Here is a 26,033-nt window from a genome sequence, read left to right as displayed (position 1 = left end):
AAAAAAAATACTATATCCATAGGTCTAGCTTAGCTAGATTCTTTAATTAGCCTAAAGCTGTTCCAATAGCTAAAGCTCCATCGTCACCAACTTAATTATCACTTGAATATAAAATAATTTATTAAAATATTGATTAAGATATTTAATTAATAAATTATTTTTTTAAAATTGTTTCCATATGATTAAATTAGTTTTTATGTAATAAAATTATGAAAAATTTTAAACATAAAAAGCAAAAAAAATAATAAATGGTATTTACATTAGACTTATTTCCAACTATTTGATCTTCGTAAAATTGCTTAGGGAATTTACTAAAATGGAGACTCCTATATCTCCTATTTTTGCATAACTATTTTATGTAATTAAAAAAATAATTAATTTATCTTGAGAAAAGAAAAACATAATATTGTAAATTAACAAAAATTTAAATTATTAAACAAGATTTTACAGATATTTTATTAAAAATAACTTTTTATTAAGCAGAATTCTTTAAAAAATTAAGATTTGAAAATATAAAATTTAAAAGGCATAAACAAGTAAGTAAGTTATTTGAAATTAAATATCTGTTATTAATACAAAAAAATATAATCTGATTAAAAATTACTAGAAAAATAATTATAAGCTTATTAAGTTTTTGTAATGAGCTAGAGCTTCGCTTACTTCTATTACTCTTTTTTCACTTACATTTCTACCGCTTTTTTAAAAATAATTAGTTAAAAAATACATTTATAATTTTTGAATTGAAAAAAGTAATTAAATCTAAAAAAACTTTTTAGAATGAATTGTTTATTTAAAAAATTTTTAAATTTAATATTAAAAGCAATTTTATAAGTAATCGAAATTAATTTTTATATTTTTACTTTGTTCTTAAACTCAATTCTATAGTGTCCCTTTTATCAGAGTTAATAAACTTTAATTTAGCATAAAAATATTTTATAAATATAATATTGAAGAAAATAGTAATAACTTTTTCTAAGTCGTCAAAGATTTCTTTCTGCGAAATCATTTTTTTTACTTTTACTTTTATTTATAACTATTCAATTAATAATATTAATTAATTAATCTTTATTACTTTCTGAAAGAAATTCAAGCATGCAATTTAAATTTCAAAATGAACTTTATTATTTCAAATCTAATAATTTAAAAAATTTAAATAAATATAATACTATAAGTTTTAATTATTAACCTCCACAGAATTATGAAAAAAATTTAGGTATTATTGAGTGAGGGATTTATTATATAATATACTGTTTTAACCAAATTTTATTCAGTTAAGTTGAGTAAATGTTTATTCGATAGTTGGGAGAATATTTTTTATTTTAATAATAATAATTTAGTTATTTGCCAAATATCTTGTGAAAGCAATCTATTTTTGACCTAATAATTAGTGGATATGCATTTTTTTATTGAATATTTTATTTATTTTTTAGTAATTAAGTTGGTTTAAATATAATATTATTTAAAATAAAATAACAATTTTCAAAAATTTATAATTTTATTAAAAAATACAAAATTAAACAGTAAAATTTCCCAATTAATTTTTATTATATGTATAATTGTTCTCTCTCAATATACAATAAATATTTTTAAAAATAAAAAAATATTATTTATAATTAAAACTATTTATTTATCATAAATATAATTATTTTTATTTATTCATCAATAATAATTAATTAATATAAAAAAAACTTTTATTTAAATATTGTTTTAAATTAGATAAAGATAATTATCACTAACTCATTCATTTGAAATTTCAAAGGATAGTAAAGAATTTCTTGAATTATCTAAGTTGTATAAGAACTGCATTTTTTTAGCACATGAAATCATTTTTTTAATATTTTTATTTATTCTTATATTATTTGTAGATTTGAATCTCTAAATGCATTTCCATTTGATGCATTTTTATAATTTTTATATTTATTTCTCTAAAAATGATGTCAGTATCAACCATATACAATAAAAGAAAAATATCATGTTTATTACCTAAATTAATAAGTAAAATACTATTTTAAAATTTTAATAGTTATCGATTTAGCTCTAATTTTATTGCAAGAACATTATAGAAGAGAGTAATATAATATTTGAAATAATTATTGATATTTTTTCTAAGTTATTGAGGAACCATGAGACGAAAGGATTGAAGCTATTTAATGCCAAAACATATCCGAATAATATCAATGAAATCATTATGAGACTTACTTAAGGATACTACTTTAAGCATACTGAAAATAAAACTATCAAACTTTTCACTAAAATTCTAATCATCTCCCAATAGAAAAATTTAACTTTATATTCATTAAATAAAAACCCAAATGTAAACATAACTTTCACTTTTTTCAATCTATAGCGAGATTAAAACAATTTAAAAAAAACAATTGCAGGGAAAGTTATCATAAATAAGATTAATATCACTAAGCTTAGATTTTATATTTTTTAGAGGTCTGAAGAATTTCCACATTCCAAACTTAGATCGATAAGAGAATAATATTTATCCTTGTCAAGGTTTAGACAAAAGAAACTAGATAGAGTTTTTTCTAATAGAATTGAGTAAAAAACTATTATAAATATGTATACAGAAGTAAGGAGAGTTGCATAAAGACTCCTTCTGAATAGCTTTCTTTTGAAAATAAATACACTTATTGATATAAAAATGGTAATTGAGCTAATCAATAATGGTATAATAAATGTAATAAGAAGATCTGTATATCCCATACTCACAGATTCAGGTTTATACTGAGAAATTAAGCAGTCTAAAGAGAAGAAAGGGGAACTTAAAGGATTGTAAAATAAGAATTAAAACTCAAAAAAAGTGGAAATTATATCAACTTATGTGAATTGACTTGATATGAAATAGACTTAAATATGAAATAGTAAGATTTTAATGTAAGTAGAAGTCAGTGTTTATTTTTAAAGTGTTTTTCCTATGAAGAAAATTTCCATCTTAGATAAATAAAGTGCATAAATTTCGTTTTTTAGCTTTTTAAATGTTGAAACCAAAATAAATATGAGGCTTAACACCAGCACAACAATTAATACTGTAATTTTAACTGTATTAGAAGATATTGAATTACACTTTACACATTAAAAGAAGCCCACTATAGAATACTTTTCATTCCAATAGGCACCATAAATATCACAATTTAAACACTAAGCTCCTACATGACCTTCATAACAAAGCTCATTTCCAATTCCACTACCTTATTTATTTAGAAATAAATTATTATAATATTCAATTAAAAAATATAGTTGGAAATAATAAAATTTACTTACCTCCTTAACAACTTTCAGGATTATTAGCACAATAATAAATATCTTATTAATCTACAGAATATATAGATCTCCAATAAGATTTTTTTAGTTCTGAGTAATTTCCATAACACTATGAGAATTAATCTGCTTAACAATTTTGACATACTCCATTGTAGCTAACCTTTGTTTGCTCGCAGTACTTACATATGAAGAATATATTTTACTGGTTATTTAAATAAATTTTTTCCATTCCTTGCTCTTTACATCCATTGTATATTTTATACTAACTTGTTCTTAAAATTTATAATTATGCTAAGTAAATTCGAATATCTTCTAAATCTATTGCTTACTTACCATCAAACTGTACATCTTAAGCAGTCCATACTAGGAAGGGATAATTTATAGAAAAGAGCTGGGCAGGAATAGTAGATATGAAATTATTAGAAGGTGAGACTAAAAAATTGTAAAGATTACCAAAATTGTTTTTATCAGTATATTGATCATACAACTTTCCATCTAGTTCAATTGAAAATCTTATAATATAAGTCAAACCAGGGTATAAATATTGGTCAGTTTTTATAAATACATTTGAATTATTTTGATTGTTATTATTTATTTCTAAAATTTCTTCAATTATTAATTTCATAGCTTATTTGTTATAATTTTTAGCTGCTAAGAAACCTGTATTTCCAGAAAATTAATTTGAATCTATTATGTTGCTTTATTAAATAAAATATATAGCACCACCTATTTAGCTATTACAATTAATAAATTTATTTTCAGAATCAATATTTGAAATTCCTGATATTGCTCCACCTAAGTATTTGCTTTTGCATTATATAAATGTATTTTGTGAAATAGAGAATTTAGATAATTAATTTGTCTGAAAGGTGTTAATAAAATTTAAGCAGCCACCAAAGCTAATTGAAGATCCTTTAATTATTTGCGAACGCTCTAGGATAAAACTAGAAAAACCATTTAAATTTAAAAATTAAATATTATTTTATGATTATAAATCAGCAACTATTTCTTCAAAGTATACCTCATTTAAGCTCTATATATATTCTTATTCTATTAAAAATATTGTAACTTGAACTAAATTTGTATTGACTTAGCTAATTATGATTGATTAAAACAAACTTTAATCTAAATTTTTTAAATTAAACAAAGAGACCTAATTAATCTATATTTATTAAATGTTAGTTTTCTCAAGTCGAAAATATAAAACTTGATTTGCTTTTATTAAAAATTGATCAAAAATTGTATTCGATACTTTGAAATTTAAGATCCAAATAGTGTCAAAACTTTGTAAATCTATCAAATTTGAATAAATTTATAAAGAAGAGACTTAAATTTCTTTTATTTTAAAGCTTACACCATTAGAACCTTAAACAAGTGATCCACACAATAAATCGCTTTAAGACATAGTAACAGAGTTAATCTCAATAGTCTTAGTATTAAAAAATTTAAATAAACTCTATTCACTTTATGGTTAAATATATTAAGAATATCCTTCTACATCCAATGCATCTATCTAAAATATTTAAATATGCATTATATTTACTTACAAAAAGCTATTGATATTATTTTATTTGTAAATAAATTTATTAATGTATATTTATCCTTCTAAAGTTTTCTGTTGAAAGAATTATAATACTTAAAAGTGAGGAGTACTTACCAATGATGTAGCGTATGATATCTAACCTATTTAGATATTTTGAATTTATTTTTCGGTCTCAATATAAAAATTAATAATCTCTGTTATTGGTTGGGAATTTAAAATAGAAAAGTTATTTATTTCTATATCAATATTCTAGATAATTATTTCTGATTCTGTAAAATAAATTTACTTCATATTAAATATATTAGATTATTAGAATTATTCATTGCGTTAGATTTTTAAATTATTTATTTTCATCTGATTTTTACTTGTTATTTAAAAATAACTCACTAAAGTATTATCAAAATTAACTTGATCAATATTAATATCAACTGCAAAAATATCCATAGATTAAGTACCATAGAGATCCTTTAACAATATTTTACCAATCATTAATTAGATGATGAAATCAGTCTAAATAATATTAGAGAAATCTTTACTATTAGTAATACTCAAATTTTATATGCTTAAACTATTTATGCTTTTAAATTATATAAAATATTAAGATGATGAAGCTTTAATATTTGATAAAACTAAATTTCCCATATTAATAACAACTATATCTGAGATCAATACTGAGGAAGTAATTGTTATATCGACTAATTATAAATCAAAATTTAACTGATTTTAATTTTATATTAATATTTAATTGTCTGAACATGAATAAGATATTTTTTATAGCTCAAGTTATTAAATTATATTAACATCACAACTTTAATCTTGAATATTGTTTTTAATTTCACTTTGGCTCAAGGATATTTCCAATTTAATTATCAAAACTAAAATAACTAGATAAATCTTCTAATTTTTCATTTAATTAAATTTTTATCAATTTCTTTTTTGGATTTTTTTTTAATCAATTTATTTTTTTATTATCTTTTATTAATTAAAATAAATTGATCTATCCTTTTTATTTGTGAAAAACCAAATTAAAAAAATTACTTTTTATTGATAAAAAAAAGTATAATTTTTTCAGATTTTTAATCAATCAATAATTTTAATTCTTCATATGAAATTCTTTTCAAATAAAAAATTTCTTATCATCAATTTTCCTCAAATAAGAAAAAAATCACCTCTTTTTCTTTTAGGAATCTATGTAAAGTAAACACATATTAGCTTATTTCTTTAAAAATTTAAGGTTAAATTTGATTAACTTGAAAGAATGTAATTCTAAATATCATTTTTTTAAAAAAATCCATTTTTTATTTTGCATATTAAAAATCTAAAATAAACTAAATTTATACGCAAATAAACTAAATTTATCTCATTTGATTTTTATCAATCAAAAATAGGAAAAAGCTAATTATAATTTGAAAAGATAATTTTCTTTTAGAATTCCTTAATTTTAATCATAGCAAGAATATAAAAGTAATTCAATAAAAATTAACAAATTAATCTTAATAATTAATTTAAAGGCTTTTACAAAAATAACATTTAGTTATTTTTAATAAAGCAAATAAAAACTTTTTTATCCACTTCTTGCTTTTAAATTTAATAATTTAGTTTATTTTTTTTAAAGTAAACTACAAAAATATTATTTAGTTATTTTTAATAAAGTAAGGAAATAATTTTTTCTTGTAATTTAAGCTTTTTTATTTATCAATTTAATTCATTTTTTAAAATTAATCATAAATAGATATTAATGAATTCTCTATTTAATAAAATAAAAATATTATTTCAAGTATTACTCATTTTCAATAAAATCTTGTTAAATATTATTTTTTTTAAAGAGTGAAAAAATTAAATTTTAAAATGATTGAAAAAATAGAAAAAGTTATATTGATAGATAGATAACACAAATATTTCAATAAAATAATAATCAGTAAAGCTTATTTAATGAAATTGATATAAATTATCATTCAAAATATGGATAATCGATGCCATCATCCTCATAATCTTCATATTAATGTACCTAATAATATTAAAAGGTTATTTATAAATTAATAAAATTGATATTTATAAACAATAAAAGTTAAAATAATATTAAAATTAAATTAAAGGGAGGGGGTATTATTTATGAATATTTATTATAAGAGTTTATCTACAAAATTTTAAAACTTATTATAATTTTAATTTTTTTCTAATATTAATTATTTTTTATGATCTTTTATATTTTTTTATTATAAAATAATTACATTTATTCAGAATTGTAATACTTTTAATAATATTAATTTTAAGAGCTCTTATAATTTTATTTATCTATCATAATATTTCTACTATATTTTAGCACTGAACTATAAATAATATTAAAAAAATTTGTTTGTTTGATAATCTTTATTAAAAGGTAGATATTTTCAAAACAAGTAACCCTATTATTTTTTATATTTAATTCTATAGTTTTTTTTATGTTCTATCAAAAGAAATTTTGATCATTATTTTTATGTTTGATCTTACTCTAGATTAACAAGAAATAATTTTGTAAAAATAATGCTGAAATCGAAAATTATCAATTATAAAATGAATGTACTTGATAATAAAGTATATTTTAATTTTTCTATTCTAGTTTAAAATTTTTTTCTCCCTTTATAAACAAAATTGTATTAAATTTTGATAAATAGCTTTTCATTAGCTCTAAAATATAGATAAAATATTTAATCAATAAAAATATACATACTTCTAATACAACTAGTCTTAAAATTTTAAGAGCCTTAATTTTATGCTGAATTTTTTCACTTTTTAGTAATTTAGGTCTTTTATTTAAAATTTATTTTAATTATTTATTTATAAAAATTTTACAAAAAAAAATAATTAAAGATATTAATTATTTAATTCAAAAGGAGATATTTTAGAAAGCAAAAATAATTAGTTTTAAAGAAATTAATAAAGGAAGAAATTTAATAAATTTTCAATAATAATTGAAAAAATGACACTTACTCAAACTGTAGAGTGAGTATCCTAACATTTTTGCAGTTGAGAATATCTCTCGATTTTAACATTTTTTCACTGCCAGAGCTAATAATTTAAAAAATTAAATATTCATAACAAGTAAAAAATATAATTTTTACAAAAAACCATAGAGTAAATATTGCAAGTTTACTAATCCTGCGAGACACTAATCCAATTTTAAATATCCTTCATCTGTTATTTTATTATCTCTTTTATATTTAAAAGATTCTGATTAATTTAAAATCAAAATTTTTATGAAAGATGCAAAGTAAATAAATATTAATTTATATACCCAAAGCCAGCTTTTAATATTTTCAACTAAGTACAATTATTCAAACCTGTCACAATACCTGAAATTCCTCTATCGCCGAATTAATTTCCACTTTTATTTACAAATTTAAAGACATAAATTTTTTTAGAAAATAAATTACTATTTATAAAATATATTCATAGCGAGATGAAATAATATTTTATCAACTACCAAAATAACTTGTAAAATACTTACTTTAACCATAATTATAAATCTTCCAAATGTTTGAATTTTCTTAAAGCTACACCAACTGCATAGGCTCCGTCATCATTGATTTAATTATCACTTTTGTTTAAAATATTTTTTTTAAAATTTAAGAGACAAAATAATTAAATTTCTTTTATTTTAATTTCTTTAAACTAAAATATTTTTTTAAAACAAATAATTAAACTTACCCTAAACTCAAGATTAAATTGGTAATCATAGAAGAATTGCTTAAACCTATTGATATCTTGGTTATGCCTCTATCACCAATATTATTATCACTATAATATTATAAATTATAATTCATAAGCTTAATTAGTTTGAATTATTTAATGAAATATAGGTATAATTACTGAAATCAAAATAAGTTAATAATAAATTCTAATTCAAAGATAATAAAAAATTTTATTAAATATTACTTTAAGTATAAACTTAAATATGTGAGATTTCCAAAGTAACTTAAAGCTTAACCAAATGCATATGCACCTTTATCATCTATTTTATTTCCACTTAACAAAATAAATTACAAAAAATTAATTTCAAAAAAATGAATTTAAGATATTTATTTATCATGAAATAGATATTTAATTCAAAATTAATATATCATTTAAAACTTATAAAAGGTAAGAGTAATCTCATCTCATATTTTCATACATAATATTTCTTATAAATAAACTTAAGTATTTATTTATATTGTTTTTTTAATTTAATTAAATAAAAATTGTAGATAATTAAAATTATGTTTACCTTATAGATAAATCTAACTTGGTTATATCCTTGTATTCTTTTAAATTAGAACTAATTGTTTTAACTCCCTCATAATCTAATTTTTTATTACTATTTTTACAAAAACAAATTATTTTTACTGAATATGAATTTTATTGTTAGTTGAAAAAATTTTGTTTCATACTGAAAAAATTCATGTAATGAATATTTACTGAGTTTTAAACTTAAATTCTATATCTTTTAATTTAAAAAAATAAGTAATTATATGAGTTTACATTAACCATATTGAGAGACTCGTTATAGCATTTTCTTTGGATTTTACAAACTTTTAGTTAGGTAAAAGTAAAATGTTAAAATAAATAAAATAAGACATTATAAATACTTCTTCCAAGTTGTAAAACCTTTTAAATTATCCTTGCATTTTTTTTATATTTAAAGTTTTTAAGATAGTTAACAAATTAATTAAAAATACTTTTTAATTTTGATATTATTTTTTTTAATTTTTTCTTTATTAATTTTTAATTAATTAAAATTGACATTTGAATTATTTAAATAATTTAGATATAAAATTAGTATATTATATTACAATTCCCAAATTAAATTTCCTATACAAAATTATTTCAATTTATAATAAATTAATTAGCCATTTTTTTGTTTTTTTATAATTAATATAAAGTAAATTTTGTTTTTTAATAATTATTTTTACATATTATTTGGTATTTAAATACTGATAGCTACTACTGATGCTGCTTGTATGCTTACTATAATCCTGCTTTTTGTTTTATCTGCTTGTTCAAATTCAGCTCTTGCTCATATTAATCAAAAATCTTAGGCTTTATAAAGAATACAAAACGATGAGTTTTGAAAATTACTGGTTTAAAATTAAAAGGTAAAAAAATATATAAATAGGTTTATAAAAAAATCATTTAAAATAATAAAATAATTTTTATATAGATATTTCCAAAATTAAAAATTAACTATTTTAAATAATCAAATATAATTTAAATTTTATCAACTTAATGTTATTTTTTTAAAATTTATCAGCTTAAACTAATTAAAAAAAATTAAAAAGTTACCTAGAGGAGGAGGTGGGGGGGGGGGTCTTAATTAATGAGAGGATACAGTATTTTTTATTATTTAAAATTTCATTAAAATTGTCTTATGAAAACATGAAAACATTTAATTCTTTATTTCAATGTAAATTTTATTTTTTTTAACTAACTTATTTTATATTTTAATAGCAACTTGTGAAAATTAATTTCTCAACTTGTTTATCTTTTTAATTTTATTATTTAATTAAAGCTTCTTTTAATTTCAAATTCTAATAATCAATTATAATTTTAATAATTTATTTGTTACAATATATGAATTATATACATAACATAAAATAGAATAATTCACTTATTTTAAATAAAACTTTAATAAAAGCTATACTTTTTATAAGCTATCAATCAATTTAAATCATTTTATATTTCATAGGATACCAAGGGTTGTAAAGAATAGTCTAATTTTTAATTTATTTGCATTTTTTTCATACATACTATCATTTTTTTAACATTTTTATTTATTTTCATATTATCTGTAGATTTTAATCTTTGAATACATCTCCATTTTATACATTTTTTTAATTTTTAAATTTATTTTTCTAGAAAAGACATTATTATTAGCCAAATACAATAAAAGAAAAACAGCATGTTACATATCTAAATTATTAAGTAAAACGCTATTCTAAAATCTTGAAAATTATTATCTTCATTCTAATTCTACTGCAAATACATTGTTGACGAGAGAAGTATCATGTTTGAAATTATTATTGATATTATTTCTAAATTATTTAAAAATGATGAGATGAAAGGATTAAATCTTATTAAAGCTATAATATAAGTAAATAACATTATAGAAATCATAATGAGACTAATCTAAGGATATTACTTCAAACACACATAAAATAAAATTATCAAACATTTCACTAAAATTCTTACCATCTCCCAATAGAAAAATTTTGTTTTATATTCAATGTATAAAAACCCAAATGTAAACATGACTTTGACTTTATTTAGTCTCTTTCGTGATTAAATTAGCTTTGCAAATATTAAAAATGGGAAAACTATCAAAAATAATGTTAATATCACTAAGCTTAAATATTATATTTTTTTGAGTTCTGAAGAGTTTCCACATTCCAAGCTTAGGTCAATAAGAGAATAATATTTATCCTTGTCAAGTTTTAGACAAAAGAAACTACTAAGCGTTTTTCCTAATAGAATTGAGTAAAATACTATCATAAACATGTATATTAAAGTGAGGATAGAAGCATATAAACTTCTTCTGAATAGCTTCCTTTTTAAAATAAATATACAAATTGACACAAGAATTGTTAATGAGCAAATAAATATTGGGATCATAAACGTTAAAAGAAGTTCAGTGTATCCTATGTTAGTTGATTCAGGTTTATACTGAGAAATTAAGCAGTTTAAAGAGAGAAAGGAGGAGCTTAAGGGATTGTAGAGTAAAAACTAGAACTAAAATAAAGAAGAAAGTATATCCACTTTGGTGAATTAATTTGATATGAAATAAATTTAAGTATGAAACAGTAAAATCTTAATGTAAGTAGAAGTCAATGTCTATTACTGCAATGTTTTCCGAATGAAAAAAATACCCATTTTAGATAAATAAAGTGCAAGAATTTCATTTTTTAGCTTTTTAAAGGTTGAATATAAAATAAAGGGTAGACTTACCATCAAAATAGTTAGCAATACTATTATTTTTATAGTATTAGAAGAAATTGAATTGCACTTTACACATTAAAAGAAACCCACATTAGAAAATCTTTCATTCCAATAAGCACCATAAAGATCACAGTTCAAACATTAGGCTCCTACATGACCTTCATAGCAAAGCTCATTTCCTATTCCACTACCTTTATTTAGAAATATTTAATTTAATAAATAAGTTATTAGTAATTAAATTTAATTTACCTCCTTAGCAACTTGAAGGATTATTAGAACAAAAGTAAATATCTTAAGGCTCTACTGAATATATTGATCTCCAATATGATGATTTTAGCTCTGAGTAATTTCCATAACATTATGAAAAATATTCAACTTAACATTATTGACATACTCCATAGTAGCTTACCTTCATTTATTCACAGTATTAACACATAAATTGCATGCTTGAGTATTTATCTAAATATATTTTTTCCATTCCTTGTTCTTTACAACCGTTATATATTTTATACTAACTTTCTTTTAAAGTATAAAGCTATGCTAAATAAATTTAAATAGCTTCTAATTCTATAACTTATTTATCACTAAAGGATATATCTTTTGCAGACCATAAAATAAAGGGAAAGTTGATAGAATAAAGTTGATTAGGGGTTTAAGAAATAAAATTTTATGAAGGTGAGACTAAAAAGTTATAGAGATTACCAAAATTATTGTCATTTGTGTATTGGTTATACGATTCTCCATCTACTTCTATAGACAATCTTACAATATAGGTTAGTCCAGGATACAAATATTAATTAGTTTATGTAAATAAATTTTTATCATTATAATTCATTTAATTTATCTCTAAAATATCTAAAATTTTTAACTTTAAAGGATATTTATTTACTATGTTTGCAGCTAAATAAGCTTTATTTTATTAAAACGAGTTTTTATCTAGATCATCATTTAACTCCTAAATAGCATAAATAGCACCACCTATTTAGCTACTGCATTCAATAAAATTATTTTATTATCCAATTTAAGTTAACCCAGAAATAGCACCTCCTAAATAATTGCTCCTGCATTATTTAAACGTAGTATCGTAAATTTTTATATTTTAATTTTAATTAGTACTAAAAGTGTTAATAAAATTTAAGCAACCACCAAAGTTAATAGAAGATCCATTTATTATATTAGATGATTGCATATAAAAATAATAGTTAGAGCCATCTAAAGTTAAGAATTATAAGTTACTTTTAGATTATAAATCTGCATCAACTGCTTAAAATTAGATATGGTTTTAATTTTATTCTAGTTAAAAAGCAATATAAAAAATTATAGATTGTTTTTGGTCTGTGTTTATTTTTTTAAGTTAAATATTTGAAAATCTACTATCATCTACATTTTTTAGATTAAATAGAGATTTTTAATTGATAAATATTTATTATATGTTTAAATATTATAAATCTAAAGATTAAATTTATTAAGCATTTATCAAATATCCATAAAATTTTGTGTTTACTATATCAAAATTTTGGAGAATCAAATTGTTAATAACTTCTAAATCTATAAAGCTAGAATAAATTACTAAATTTGATAAAGAAATATGACTTATTTTAAAATATTAAGAATTAAAGCATAAAATAATAGATCCTTTTATATTTTCACTATTTAAAACAGTTAAAGAATTAAATTAAATATCTCCAGTATTAAAAATTTTAATTAAACTTTCTTAGCTATTAGATTAAATAGAACCACAAAATCCTTCTAGAATTATTTCATTGATAAAAAAAGATTTGATCAATTTTACATCTAATTACAAAGAGCTACTACTATCATTTTTTTTGTAAATTAATTTACCAATCTCTACATTAGATGATTAAATTGAATTTTAACTGAACTATATAACTTCAATGTATGAAGAAGTAACAAAAGATGAATAGTATGATATCAAACCTATTTTTATATTTCCTTATTTATATTTATTTTAAAAAATTTAAATATCAGCAAACTTATTAAATATCTAAGTATTAGAGATATTAATCTAACTTATATCTATATTTATGCTCTAAATATTTATCTCATTATTTGAATTGTAAATAGGATCATCAAAGCATTCATTAAATTGAACAAAACTTGAATTTAATATCTTTGATATACTTTTTATCATTAACTTATCTATTCCAAAAAAATATAGTTGACACCCTTAAGAGTTAATTAAGCTTATTTAATCTATTTAAATAATTTAAGAGGTGAGTTAAATTGCTTAGCTGATGAAAAGATCTTTTAGAAAAATTTAGCCTATAGTAATTGAATTAATATCATCTGCATAAATTAAAATTTAAAAGTACTCTTTTGATTTAGAAATACTTATATTTTTTATTATTAAATCTAATATTTTTTCAAAAGATATAAATTTGATTTTTTAAAATTAAAGATTTTCTAAATTAAGGCTATTTATAGTAACAACTTTGACATTCTAGATTACTATCTAAGAAATAATCTTCGAATCTTTTAAATTTAAGTCAAAAGCTATTTCATCTTAATTTTCTACTATTATATTATCATCTTAGCAAGAATATATAATATTTTATTCATTTAGCTATTGTATTATATATTAATCACAATTTTAATCTCCAATTACCTTCATATTTAAATCATCTTATGATTTTGTTTATAAAACAAAGAAAACTAAAATTATTAGATAAAATCTAAAAAAGTACATTTAATCTTTTTATTTTTTTCCTTTTAGTTAATTTTTTTTAGAATTAATTAATGATTATAAATTTTTACCAACTCTGTGATAATTAAACAATAAAAGCAAAGATTATTTTATACATTAATTTTGCAGAAGAAAATATAATAAGATTAATTTCTTATCACTTTTTAATTTTTATTAGAAATCCATTTAACTATTTTTATCAATAGAGAGCAGAAATTTTCTGATAAACTAATTAATTAATTTACTGTAAAATGTAAAGGCTTTTTGCCTTATTTAAAATCTAAACCAAAAAAAATACAGATTCCTATTTAAAATGTAGCTGTTTTGAAAGCACTAATAATTTCTTAAACAAGATATTTTATAATAGATTTAAAATTGAAATTGAAATTTTAAATAATTTTTTATTTTATTTTTAGCGTAGTTTTTAATTTATTTTATAATAAAATTCTTTTTTTTATAATTGATTACAATAAATATAAATCACAAAAAAACATTTTAAAAAAAATTTCATTTTTAAAATTAATTTATTCAATAAACTATTTATAAATTTATGATATTTATCAAGATAAGCAAAATCTAAAAGCTAGTCATATTATATCTTAAATTATTTTTTCCATTATATAATTAAATTAAATATAAAATAAAAGATATCAAAATCAGATTTTTGAATAAATAATTAAAAAATCTATTTCATAATAAGTCAATTCCAAACGACGGAATTTTTGAATGGCATCTTGCTATAAGCTGACCTTGATAAAAGGCAGTAACTTAGGGCACTATATATATTTTTTTATTATTTAAAATTTCACTATAATCTACTTTATAAAGCATAAAATTTTACATTTATTAGAAATTCTATTATATTTATATTCGTAATAACTTATTTAACATTTTAATTATATAACTTGTCAAATTTAATTACTCAACTTATTTATTTAATTTTCTTATTTAAAAAAAGTTACTTGTTAATGTAAAATTCTAATGATAATTTTATTTTTAACCATTTATTTAACACTATATGAATTATATACCTAACATAAAATATAATAAATCAACTTTATAAAATAAAATTTTAATCAAAGCAATACTTTTAAAAGCTATCATAAATCAACCAAAATCATTTTATATTTCATAGGATAACAAGGGTTGTAAAGAATAATCTAATCTTTAATTTATTTGCATTTTTTTCATACATGATATCATTTTTTTTACATTTTTATTTATTTTCATATTATCAGTAGATTTTAATCTTTAAATACATCTCCATTTTATACATTTTTTTAATTTTTAAATTTATTTTTCTAGAAAAGACATTATTATTAGCCATATACAATAAAAGAAAAACAGCATGTTACATATCTAAATTATTAAGTATAACGCTATTCTAAAATCTTGAAAATTATTATCTTCATTCTAATTCTATTGCAAATACATTGTAGACGAGAGAAGTATCATGTTTGAAATTATTGTTGATATTATTTCTAAATTATTTAAAAATGATGAGATGAAAGGATTAAAGCTTATTAAAGCTATAATATAACAAAATAACATTATAGAAATCGTAATGAGACTAATCTAAGGATATTACTTCAAATACGTATAAAATAAAATAATCAAGCTTTTCATTAAAATTCTTACCATCTCCCAATAGAAAAATTTAGTTTTATATTCAATATATAAAAACCCAAATGTAAACATGACTTTAACTTAATTTAGTCTCTTTCGTGATTGAATTAGTTTTGCAAAAACTACAAATGGGAAAACTACCAAAAATAAGATTAATATCACTAAGCTTAAACATTATATTTTATAGAGTTCTGAAGAGTTTCCACATTCCAAATCTAGGTCAACAAGAGAATAATATTTGTCCTTGTCAAGTTTTAGACAAAAGAAACTGCTAAGCGTTTTTTCTAATAGAATTGAGTAAAATGCTATTATAAACATGTATATGAAAGTGAGGATATAAGCTTACAAACTTCTTCTGAATAGCTTTCTTTTTAAAATAAAGATACAAATTGACACAAGTATTGTTAATGAGCAAATAAATATTGGGATCATGAACATAAAAAGAAGTTCAGTGTATCCTATGTTAGTTGATTCAGGTTTATACTGAGAAATTAAGCAGTTTAAAGAGAGGAAGGAGGAGCTTAAGGGATTATAGAATAAGAACTAGAACTAAAATAAACTAGAAAGTATATTCACTTTTGTGAATTAATTTGATATGAAATAAATTTAAATATGAAACAGTAAAATCTTAATGTAAGTAGAAGTCAATGTCTATGACTGCAATGTTTTCCGAATGAAAAAAATACCCATTTTAGATAAATAAAGTGCAAGAATTTCATTTTTTAGCTTTTTAAAGGTTGAATATAAAATAAAGGGTAGACTAAATATCAGAATAGTTAGAAAGACTACAATTTTTATAGTATTAGAAGATATTGAACTACACTTTACACATTAAAAGAAACCCACATTAGAAAATCTTTCATTCCAATAAGCACCATAAAGATCACAGTTCAAACACTAGGCTCCTACATGACCTTCATAACAAAGCTCATTTCCTATTCCACTACCTTTATTTAAAAATATTATAATTTAATAAATAACTTATTAATAAATAAATTTAATTTACCTCCTTAACAACTTGAAGGATTATTAGAACAATAGTAAATATCTTTAGACTCCACTGAATACATTGATCTCCAATATGATGATTTTAGCTTTGAGTAATTTCCATAACATTATTAAAAATATTCAACTTAACATTATTGACATACTCCATAGTAGCTTACCTTCATTTATTCACAGTATTAACACACGAATTGAGTGCTTGAATATTTATCTAAATATACTTTTTCCATTCCTTGTTCTTTACACCCATTATATATTTTATATTAATTTTCTTTTAAAGTATAAAGCTATGCTAAATAAATTTAAATAGCTTCTAATTCTATTACTTATTTATCACTAAAGGATATATCTTTTGCAGACCATAAAATAAAGGGAAAGTTGATAGAATAAAGTTGATTAGGGGTTTAAGAAATAAAGTTTTATGAAGGTGAAACTAAAAAGTTATAGAGATTACCAAAATTATTGTTATTTGTGTATTCGTTATATTATTCTCCATCTACTTCTATAGACAATCTTATAATATAGGTGAGTCCAGGATACAAATATTAATTAGTTTATGTAAATAAATTTTTATCATTAGAGTTCATTTAATTTATCTCTAAAATCTCTAAGATTTTTAACTTTAAAGGATATTTATTTACTATGTTTGCAGCTAAATAAGCTTTATTTTATTCAAATGAGTTTTAATCTAGATCGCTCTTTAACTCCTAAATAGCATATATAGCACCACCTATTTAGCTACTGCATTCAATAAAGTTATTTCCTAATCCAATATGAGATATCCCAGAAATAGCACCTCCTAAATAATTGCTCCTGCATTATTTAAAGGTAGTATGGTAAATTTTTATATCTTAATTTTAATTAGCACTAAAAGTGTTAATAAAATTTAAGCAACCACCAAAATTAATAGAAGATCCATTTATTATGTTAGATGATTGCATATAAAATTAATAGTTAGAGCCATCCAAAGTTAAGAATTATAAGTTATTTTTAGATTATAAATCTGCATCAACTGCTTAAAATTAGATATAGTTTTAATTTTATTCTAGTTAAAAAGCAATATAAAAAATTATAGATTGTTTTTGGTTTGTGTTTATTTTTTTAAGTTAAATCTTTTAAATGAAGCTATCTTTTACATTTTTTAGATTAAATAGAGATTTTGAATTGATAAGTATTTATTATATATTTAAATATTTTAAATCTAAATCTTAAATTTATTATGCATTTATCAAATATCCATAAAATTTTGTGTTTACTATATCAAAATTTTAGAGAATCAAATCTTTAATAAATTGTAAATCGATAAAGCTAGAATAAATTACTGAATTTGATAAGGAAATATTATTTATTTAAAATTTTTCAGAAGTAAAGCATTAAATAATAGATCCTTTTATATTTTAACTTTTTAAAACAGTTATAGAATCAAAATTAATTATTCCAGTATTATAAAGTTTAATAAAACTTTCTTAGCTATTAGATTAAATAGAACCAGAAAATCCTTCTAAAATTATTTCATTGATAGAAAAAGATTTGATCAATTTTACATCTAATTACAAAGAACTGCTACTATCATTTTTTTAGTAAATCAATTTATCAATCTCTACATTAGATGATTAAATTGATTTTTAACAGAATTATATGACTTCAATGTAGGAAGAAGTGACAAAAGATGACAAGTATGATATCAAACCTATTTTAATTTTTCCTTCATTAGATGAATTATTAAATATGTAAATATTAGCAAATTTATTAAATATCTAAGTAAGAGAGATATTTATATAACTTACATCTATATTTATGCTCTAAATATTTATTTCATTATTTGAATTGTAAATAGAATCCTCAACGCATTCATTAAATTGAATAAAACTTGCATTTAATATCTTTTATATACTTTTAATCATTAATTTATCTTTTCCAAAAAAATATAGTTGACACCCTTAAGAGTTAATTAAGCTTATTTAATCTATTTAAACAATTGAAGAATAGAATTAAATTGATGAGTTGATGAAAAGATCTTTTAGAAAAATTTAGCCTATAGTAATTTATTTAATGTCATCTGTTTCAATTAAAGTTTAAAATGACTTAATAGACTTAGAAATACTTAAACTTTTTATTATTAAATCTTATATTTTGTAAAAAAAAATAAACTAATCTAATTTTTAATATTAAAGATTTTCTAAGTTAAGGTTATTTATAGTAACAATTTTGACATTCTAGATTACTAACTAAGAAAAGATATTCGAATCTTTTAAATTTAACTCAAAAGCTATTTCATCTTAGTTTTCTACTATTATATTATTTGCTTAGCAAGAATAATTAATATTGTAGTGATTTAACTATTATATAATATATTTATCACAATTTTTATTTTTAATTACCTTCAAATTTAATTCATCTAATGACTTTGTTTATAAAATAAAGAAAACTAAAATTATTAGATAAAATCTAAAAAAGTACATTTTAATTTTATTTTTCCTATTTATTTATTTTTTTACTTTTGGTTTGTTTTCTTTGGAATTAATTAATTAATTATTATTATTATTTTTTACCAACTCTATACTAATTAAAACAAAGATTATTTTATACCAAATTATTTTGCAGAAGAAAATTTAACAAGATTAATTTCTAATCACTTTTTGATTTTTATTAGAAAAGGACTTTTTTTTTTGATCATTAGTTAGTTAGTAGAAATTTTCTGATAAACTAATTAATTAATTTACTGTAAACTGTAAAAGCCTTTTGCCCAATTTAAAATTACATCAAAAACAAATACAGACTCTTATTCAAAATTTAGTGGTTTTGATAGCACTAATAATTTCTTAGACAAGATATATAATAGATTTAAAATTGATAATGTAATTTATTTTAATTTTAAATAATTGTTTATTGTATATTTAACATAGTTTGTTTTAATTTATTTTCTAATAAAATTCTTTATTTGAATTTATTATTATATTTTTAAATCACACATTTTAAATAAAAAAATTCTATTATTAAAATTAATTTATTTAATAAGCTATTTATAAATTTATTAAATTTATGATATTTATCAGATAAATAAAATATTAAAGCTAGTTATATTCTATCTTAAATTATTTTTTGCATTATATTATTTTATTAAATATAAAATAAAAAAAAATATATTCTATTATTCAAATATTTTTTTTATTTTTTATCATTTATATATCATCATTACTACTAAATCATTTTGATTTAAAGCACTTTATTTTTTTTAGTTTATTGATTTAACCTCTTCTATTAAAAAAAATTATTTAAAAAAATGAATTGAAGTAAGATAAAAAATTTATTAGTAGAGTTAAATCAAATTTAAAGTTAATATATACTGTATTTCCTTGATCATCATCTTTAATTTTTAACGATATTTTAAGAAAAATTAATGATTTAAAAAAATATGGGGTCTTATAGTAGGGGGGGGGGGGGGGGATCTTAATATAGAGAATATACAGTATTTTTATTATTTAAAATTTCACTATAATCAACTTTATAAATCATTTAATTTTATATTTATTAGAAATTCAATTTTATTTATATTCATAATAATTTATTTTACATATTAATTATGTAACATGTCAAAATTAATTTCTCAACTTATTTATTTATTTTTTTAAAATTGTTATTTAAAAAAATTACTTTATAATTTAAAATTCTAATGATAATTTTATTTTTCATCATTTATTTATTACACTATTTGAATTATATACCTAACATAAAATATAATAAATCAACTTTATAAAATAAAATTTTAATCAAAGCAATACTTTTAAAAACTATCATATATCAAGCAATCAATCTAAATCATTTTATATTTCATAGGATTACAAGGGTTGTAAACAATAGTCTAATCTTTAATTTATTTGCATTTTTTTCATACATAGTATCATTTTTTTTACATTTTTATTTATTTTCATATTATCTGTAGATTTTAATCTCTAAATACATTTCCATTTTATACATTTTTTTAATTTTTAAATGTATTTTTCTAGAAAAGAAATTGTTACTAGCCATATACAATAAAAGAAAAACAGCATGTTACATATCTAAATTATTAAGTAAAACGCAACTCTAAAATCTTGAAAATTCTTATCTTCATTCTAATTCTATTGCAAATACATTGTAGAAGAGAGAAGTATCATGTTTGAAATTATTGTTGATATTATTTCTAAATTATTTAAAAATGATGAGATGAAAGGATTAAAGCTTTTTAAAGCCATAATATAACAAAATAACATTATAGAAATCGTAATGAGACTAATCTAAGGATATTACTTCAAATAAACATAAAATAAAATAATCAAGCTTTTCACTAAATTTCTTATCATCTCCCAATAGAAAAACTTTGTTTTATACTCAATATACAAAAACCCAAATGTAAACATAACTTTAACTTAATTTAGTCTCTTCCGTGATTAAATTAGCTTTGCAAATACTACAAATGGTAAAACTATCAAAAATAAGATTAATATCACTAAACTTAAATATTATATTTTATCGAGTTCTGAAGAGTTTCCACATTCCAAGCTTAGGTCAATAAGAGAATAATATTTATCCTTGTCAAGTTTTAGACAAAAGAAACTACTAAGCGTTTTTTCTAATAAAATTGAGTAAAATACTATTATAAACATGTATATGAAAGTGAGGATAGAAGCATATAAACTTCTTCTGAATAGCTTCCTTTTTAAAATAAATATACAAATTGACACAAGAATTGTTAATGAGCAAATAAATATTGGGATCATAAACGTAAAAAGAAGTTCAGTGTATCCTATGTTAGTTGATTCAGGTTTATACTGAGAAATTAAACAGTTTAAAGAGAAAAAAGAGGAGCTTAAGGGATTGTAGAGTAAAAACTAGAACTAAAATAAAGTAGAAAGTATATCCAATTTGGTGAATTAATTTGATATGAAATAAATTTAAGTATGAAACAGTAAAATCTTAATGTAAGTAGAAGTCAATGTCTATTACTGCAATGTTTTCCGAATGAAAAAAATACCCATTTTAGATAAATAAAGTGCAAGAATTTCATTTTTTAGCTTTTTAAAGGTTGAATATAAAATAAAGGGTAGACTTACCATCAAAATAGTTAGCAATACTATTATTTTTATAGTATTAGAAGATATTGAATTGCACTTTATACATTAAAAGAAACCCACATTAGAAAATCTTTCATTCCAATAAGCACCATAAAGATCACAGTTCAAACATTAGGCTCCTACATGACCTTCATAGCAAAGCTCATTTCCTATTCCACTACCTTTATTTAGAAATATTATAATTTAATAAATAACTTATTAATAAATAAATTTAATTTACCTCCTAAACAACTTGAAGGATTATTAGAACAATAGTAAATATCTTAAGGCTCTACTGAATATATTGATCTCCAATATGATGATTTTAGCTCAGAGTAATCTCCATAACATTATTAAAAATATTCAACTTAACATTATTGACATACTCCATAGTAGCTTACCTTCATTTATTCACAGTATTAACACACGAATTGAGTGCTTGAATATTTATCTAAACATAGTTTTTCCATTCCTTGTTCTTTACAACCATTATATATTTTATATTAACTTTCTTTTAAAGTATAAAGTTAGGCTAAATAAATCTAAATAGCTTCCAATTCTATTTCTTACTTACCACTAAAAGATATATCTTTTGCAGACCATAAAATAAAGGGAAAGTTGATAGAATAAAGTTGAGTCGGAGTTTAAGAAATAAAATTTTATGAAGGTGAAACTAAAAAGTTATAGAGATTACCAAAATTATTGTTATTTGTGTATTGGTTATACTATTCTCCATCTACTTCTATAGACAATCTTATAATATAGGTTAGTCCAGGATACAAATATTAATTAGCTTATGTAAATAAATTTTTATCATTAGAGTTCATTTAATTTATCTCTAAAATTTCTAAAATTTTTAACTTTAAAGGAGATTTATTAACTATATTTGCAGCTAGATAAGCTTTATTTTATTCAAATGAGTTTTAATTTAGATTACTATTTAAATCCTAAATAGCATATATAGCACCACCTATTTAGCTATTGCACTCAATAAAAAAGCTATTATATAACTCGATATAAGATATCCCAGAAATAGCACCTCCTAAATAATTGCTCCTGCATTATTTAAATGTAGTTCCCTCAAGGGATATTACTTAATTTTAATTAGTATTAAAAGTGTTAATAAAATTTAAGCAACCACCAAAGTTAATAGAAGATCCATTTATTATGTTAGACGATATCATAGAAAATTAATAGTTAGAGCCATCTAAAGTTAAGAATTATAAGTTACTTTTAGATTATAAATCTGCATCAATTCGTATAAATAATACCTCATTTTAGGTTTATTTTCGTACTAATTCAATATAGAAAATTATAGATTGGTTTTGGTTTGTGTTTATTTTTTTAAGTTAAACATTATCAAAGTTACTATTATCTACATTTTTTAGATAAAATAGAGATTTTGAATTGATAAATATTTATTATATGTTGAATTATTATAAATCTAAAGAAAAAATTTATTATGCATTTATCAAATATCCATAGAATTTTGTGTTTACTATATCAAAATTTGAGAGAATCAATTCTTTTATAAATTCTAAATCTATAAAGCTAGAATAAATTACTGAATTTGATAAGGAAATATTATTTATTATTAATTTTTCAGAAGTAAAGCATTAAATAATAGATCCTTATATATTTTCACTTTTTAAAACAGTAAAAGAATTAAATTCAATAATTCCAGTATTATAAAGTTTAATAAAACTTTCTTAGCTATTAGATTAAATAGAATCAGAAAATCCTTCTAAAACTATTTCATTGATAGAAAAAGATTTGATCAATTTTACATCTAATTACAAAGAACTATTACTATCATTTTTTTAGTAAATCAATTTATCAATCTCTAAACTAGATGATTTAACTAAATCTTAACTGAACTATATAACTTCAATGTATGAAGAAGCTACAAAAGATGACTAGTATGATATCAAACCTATTTTAATTTCTCCTTCTTTAAATTCATTTTGTACAAGATATATATCAGCAAATTTATTAAATATCTAAGTATGAGTGATATTTATATAGCTTACATCTATATTTATGCTCTGAATATTTATTTCATTTTATGAATAATAAATAGAATTTTCAGAGCATTCAATAAAATGAATAAAACTTGCATTTAGTATCTTTTATATACTTTTTATCATTAATTTATCTTTTCCAAAAAAATATAGTTAACACACTTAAGAGTTAATTAAGCTTATTTAATCTATTTAAATAATTGAAGAGGTGAATTCAATTGCTGAGCTAATGAAAAGATCTTTTAGAAAAATTTAGCCTACAGTAATTTAATTAATTAATTATGCATAAATTAAATTGTCAAAGGACGTCATAGACTTAGAAATACTTATATTTTTTATTATTAAATCTTATATTTTATAAAAATTTATTAACTGATTAAAAGCTTCAGATTAAAGATTTTCTAAGTTAAGGCTATTTATAGTAACAACTTTGACATTCTAGATTTTTATCATAGAAAAAATATCTGAATCTTTTAAATTTAACTCAAAAGTTATTTCATCTTAGTTTTCTACTATTATATTATTTACTTAGCAAGAATAATTAATATTGTATTGATTTAGCTATTATATAATATATTTATCGCAATTTTCATCTCCAATTACCTTCATATTTAATTCATCTTTAGATTTTGTTTATAAAACAGAGAAAGCTAAAATTAATAGATAAAATTTTAAAAAGTACATTTCAATTATTTTTCCTAATTATTTATTTATTTTTTTACTTTTAGTTTGCTTGTTTGGGATTAATAAATTATTATAAATTTTTACCAAGTCTGTGCTAATTAAATAGCAAAAACAAAGATTATTTTATACCAATTTATTTTGCAGAAGAAAATATAATCAGATTAATTTCTTATCACTTTTTAATTTCTATTAGAAATAGCTTTTTCTATTTTGATCATTGGTTAGTTAGCAGAAATTTTCTGATAAACTAATTAATTTGCTGTAAACTGTAAAAACCTTTTGCCTAATTTAAAATGAAATCCAAATAAAATACAGACTCTTATTTAAAATTTAGTGGTTTTGATAGTACAAATAATTTCTTAGACAAGATATTTAATAATAGATTTAAAATTTATAATGTAATTTATTTTAATTTTTTTAAAATAATTGTTTATTTTATATTTAGCATAGTTTTTAATTTATTTTTAATATAATTCTTTATTTTTATAATTTATTATAAGATATTTTAATCATAAAAAACAACCATTTTAAAGAAAATTCTATTTTTAAAATTTATTTATTTAATAAACTATTTAAAAATTTATGATATTTATCAGATAAACAAAATCTTAAAGCTAATTATATTCTATCTAAAATTATTTTTGTATAATATTATAATATTAAATATAAAAGTAAATATTTTCTATTATTCAAATATTTTTTTAATTATTTCATCATTTATTTATTATCATAAATCAATTTTAAATACTACTAATCTTTTTGTTTTAAAGCACTTTCTTTTTTTGGTTTATTGATTTAACCTCTTCTATTAAATGGTGTAATGCTTTATTATATAATATGTATAGGCCTTGGAAAAAGCAATACCTTAGTGTACTATATATAAATATATATATATTTATATTATTATTTAAAATTTAACTTTAATCTACTTTATAGAGCATTTAATTTTATATTTATTAGAAATTCAATTTTATTTATATTCATAATAATTTATTTTATATTTTAATTATGTAATTTGTCAAAGTTGATTTCTCAACTTATTTATTCTTTTTTAAATTTTCTTATTTAAAAAAAGTTACTTTTTAATTTAAAATTCTAATGATAATTTTATTTTTCATCATTTATTTATTACACAATAT

At 19.9% G+C, this 26,033-nt stretch overlaps 9 protein-coding genes across 9 annotated transcripts in view; 2 read left to right on the top strand and 7 right to left on the bottom strand. All coding sequences in view use genetic code 6, as the record gives it.

Moving 5' to 3' along the window:
• Window positions 1–1,006, bottom strand: part of TTHERM_01139380 (hypothetical protein) — a gene marked incomplete at both ends in the record, with an annotated part of 3,104 nt that extends 2,098 nt beyond the window's left edge. Inside the window, 5 exons of the mRNA XM_001008566.3 lie at window positions 12–101; window positions 260–349; window positions 605–694; window positions 861–910; window positions 968–1,006. Coding sequence (XP_001008566.3) covers window positions 12–101; window positions 260–349; window positions 605–694; window positions 861–910; window positions 968–1,006 — 359 coding nt within the window. The remainder of the gene's footprint in view (window positions 1–11; window positions 102–259; window positions 350–604; window positions 695–860; window positions 911–967) is intronic.
• A 1,708-nt stretch (window positions 1,007–2,714) lies between these two features.
• On the bottom strand, window positions 2,715–3,895 carry TTHERM_01139370 (hypothetical protein; the record flags this gene model as incomplete). The annotated part of the gene is made up of 3 exons (XM_001008565.2): window positions 2,715–2,770; window positions 3,072–3,197; window positions 3,271–3,895. 3 exons carry the CDS (start codon window positions 3,893–3,895, stop codon window positions 2,715–2,717), a joined length of 807 nt encoding a protein of 268 aa, XP_001008565.2.
• Window positions 3,896–6,764: 2,869 nt separating this feature from the next.
• On the bottom strand, window positions 6,765–9,456 carry TTHERM_01139360 (hypothetical protein; the record flags this gene model as incomplete). The annotated part of the gene is made up of 11 exons (XM_001008564.2): window positions 6,765–6,821; window positions 7,524–7,599; window positions 7,784–7,861; window positions 7,915–8,004; window positions 8,088–8,177; window positions 8,301–8,390; window positions 8,501–8,590; window positions 8,729–8,818; window positions 9,057–9,146; window positions 9,311–9,360; window positions 9,418–9,456. 11 exons carry the CDS (start codon window positions 9,454–9,456, stop codon window positions 6,765–6,767), a joined length of 840 nt encoding a protein of 279 aa, XP_001008564.2.
• A 1,619-nt stretch (window positions 9,457–11,075) lies between these two features.
• Window positions 11,076–11,492, top strand: TTHERM_001139333 (hypothetical protein; the record flags this gene model as incomplete). The annotated part of the gene is made up of 1 exon (XM_012795745.1): window positions 11,076–11,492. The coding sequence occupies one exon, from the start codon at window positions 11,076–11,078 to the stop codon at window positions 11,490–11,492; it is 417 nt and encodes a 138-aa protein (XP_012651199.1).
• Window positions 11,493–11,895: 403 nt separating this feature from the next.
• Window positions 11,896–12,115, bottom strand: TTHERM_001139331 (hypothetical protein; the record flags this gene model as incomplete). Its single annotated transcript, XM_012795744.1, has 2 exons — window positions 11,896–11,952; window positions 12,011–12,115. The coding sequence occupies 2 exons, from the start codon at window positions 12,113–12,115 to the stop codon at window positions 11,896–11,898; spliced, it is 162 nt and encodes a 53-aa protein (XP_012651198.1).
• A 4,448-nt stretch (window positions 12,116–16,563) lies between these two features.
• Window positions 16,564–18,037, bottom strand: TTHERM_01139330 (hypothetical protein; the record flags this gene model as incomplete). The annotated part of the gene is made up of 3 exons (XM_001008561.2): window positions 16,564–16,640; window positions 16,913–17,038; window positions 17,098–18,037. The coding sequence occupies 3 exons, from the start codon at window positions 18,035–18,037 to the stop codon at window positions 16,564–16,566; spliced, it is 1,143 nt and encodes a 380-aa protein (XP_001008561.2).
• Window positions 18,038–21,302: 3,265 nt separating this feature from the next.
• On the top strand, window positions 21,303–21,911 carry TTHERM_001139329 (hypothetical protein; the record flags this gene model as incomplete). The annotated part of the gene is made up of 1 exon (XM_012795743.1): window positions 21,303–21,911. The coding sequence occupies one exon, from the start codon at window positions 21,303–21,305 to the stop codon at window positions 21,909–21,911; it is 609 nt and encodes a 202-aa protein (XP_012651197.1).
• A 403-nt stretch (window positions 21,912–22,314) lies between these two features.
• TTHERM_01139320 (hypothetical protein) lies at window positions 22,315–23,016 on the bottom strand (the record flags this gene model as incomplete). Its single annotated transcript, XM_001008560.2, has 2 exons — window positions 22,315–22,367; window positions 22,431–23,016. The coding sequence occupies 2 exons, from the start codon at window positions 23,014–23,016 to the stop codon at window positions 22,315–22,317; spliced, it is 639 nt and encodes a 212-aa protein (XP_001008560.2).
• Window positions 23,017–25,628: 2,612 nt separating this feature from the next.
• The window catches only part of TTHERM_01138320 (hypothetical protein), a gene marked incomplete at both ends in the record, with an annotated part of 981 nt that continues 576 nt past the window's right edge, over window positions 25,629–26,033 (bottom strand). Inside the window, 2 exons of the mRNA XM_001008559.3 lie at window positions 25,629–25,717; window positions 26,027–26,033. The exon at window positions 26,027–26,033 is cut by the window's right edge and continues 576 nt beyond it. Of these exons, the coding sequence (XP_001008559.3) occupies window positions 25,629–25,717; window positions 26,027–26,033 (96 nt within the window). The remainder of the gene's footprint in view (window positions 25,718–26,026) is intronic.

The sequence above is a fragment of the Tetrahymena thermophila genome, assembly GCF_000189635.1.
Source record: "Tetrahymena thermophila SB210 genomic scaffold scf_8254800, whole genome shotgun sequence".
Taxonomy (NCBI): Eukaryota; Ciliophora; class Oligohymenophorea; order Hymenostomatida; family Tetrahymenidae; genus Tetrahymena; species Tetrahymena thermophila.
Note: the sequence above shows the minus strand (reverse complement) of the source record. Positions and strands in the feature narration are given on the sequence as shown.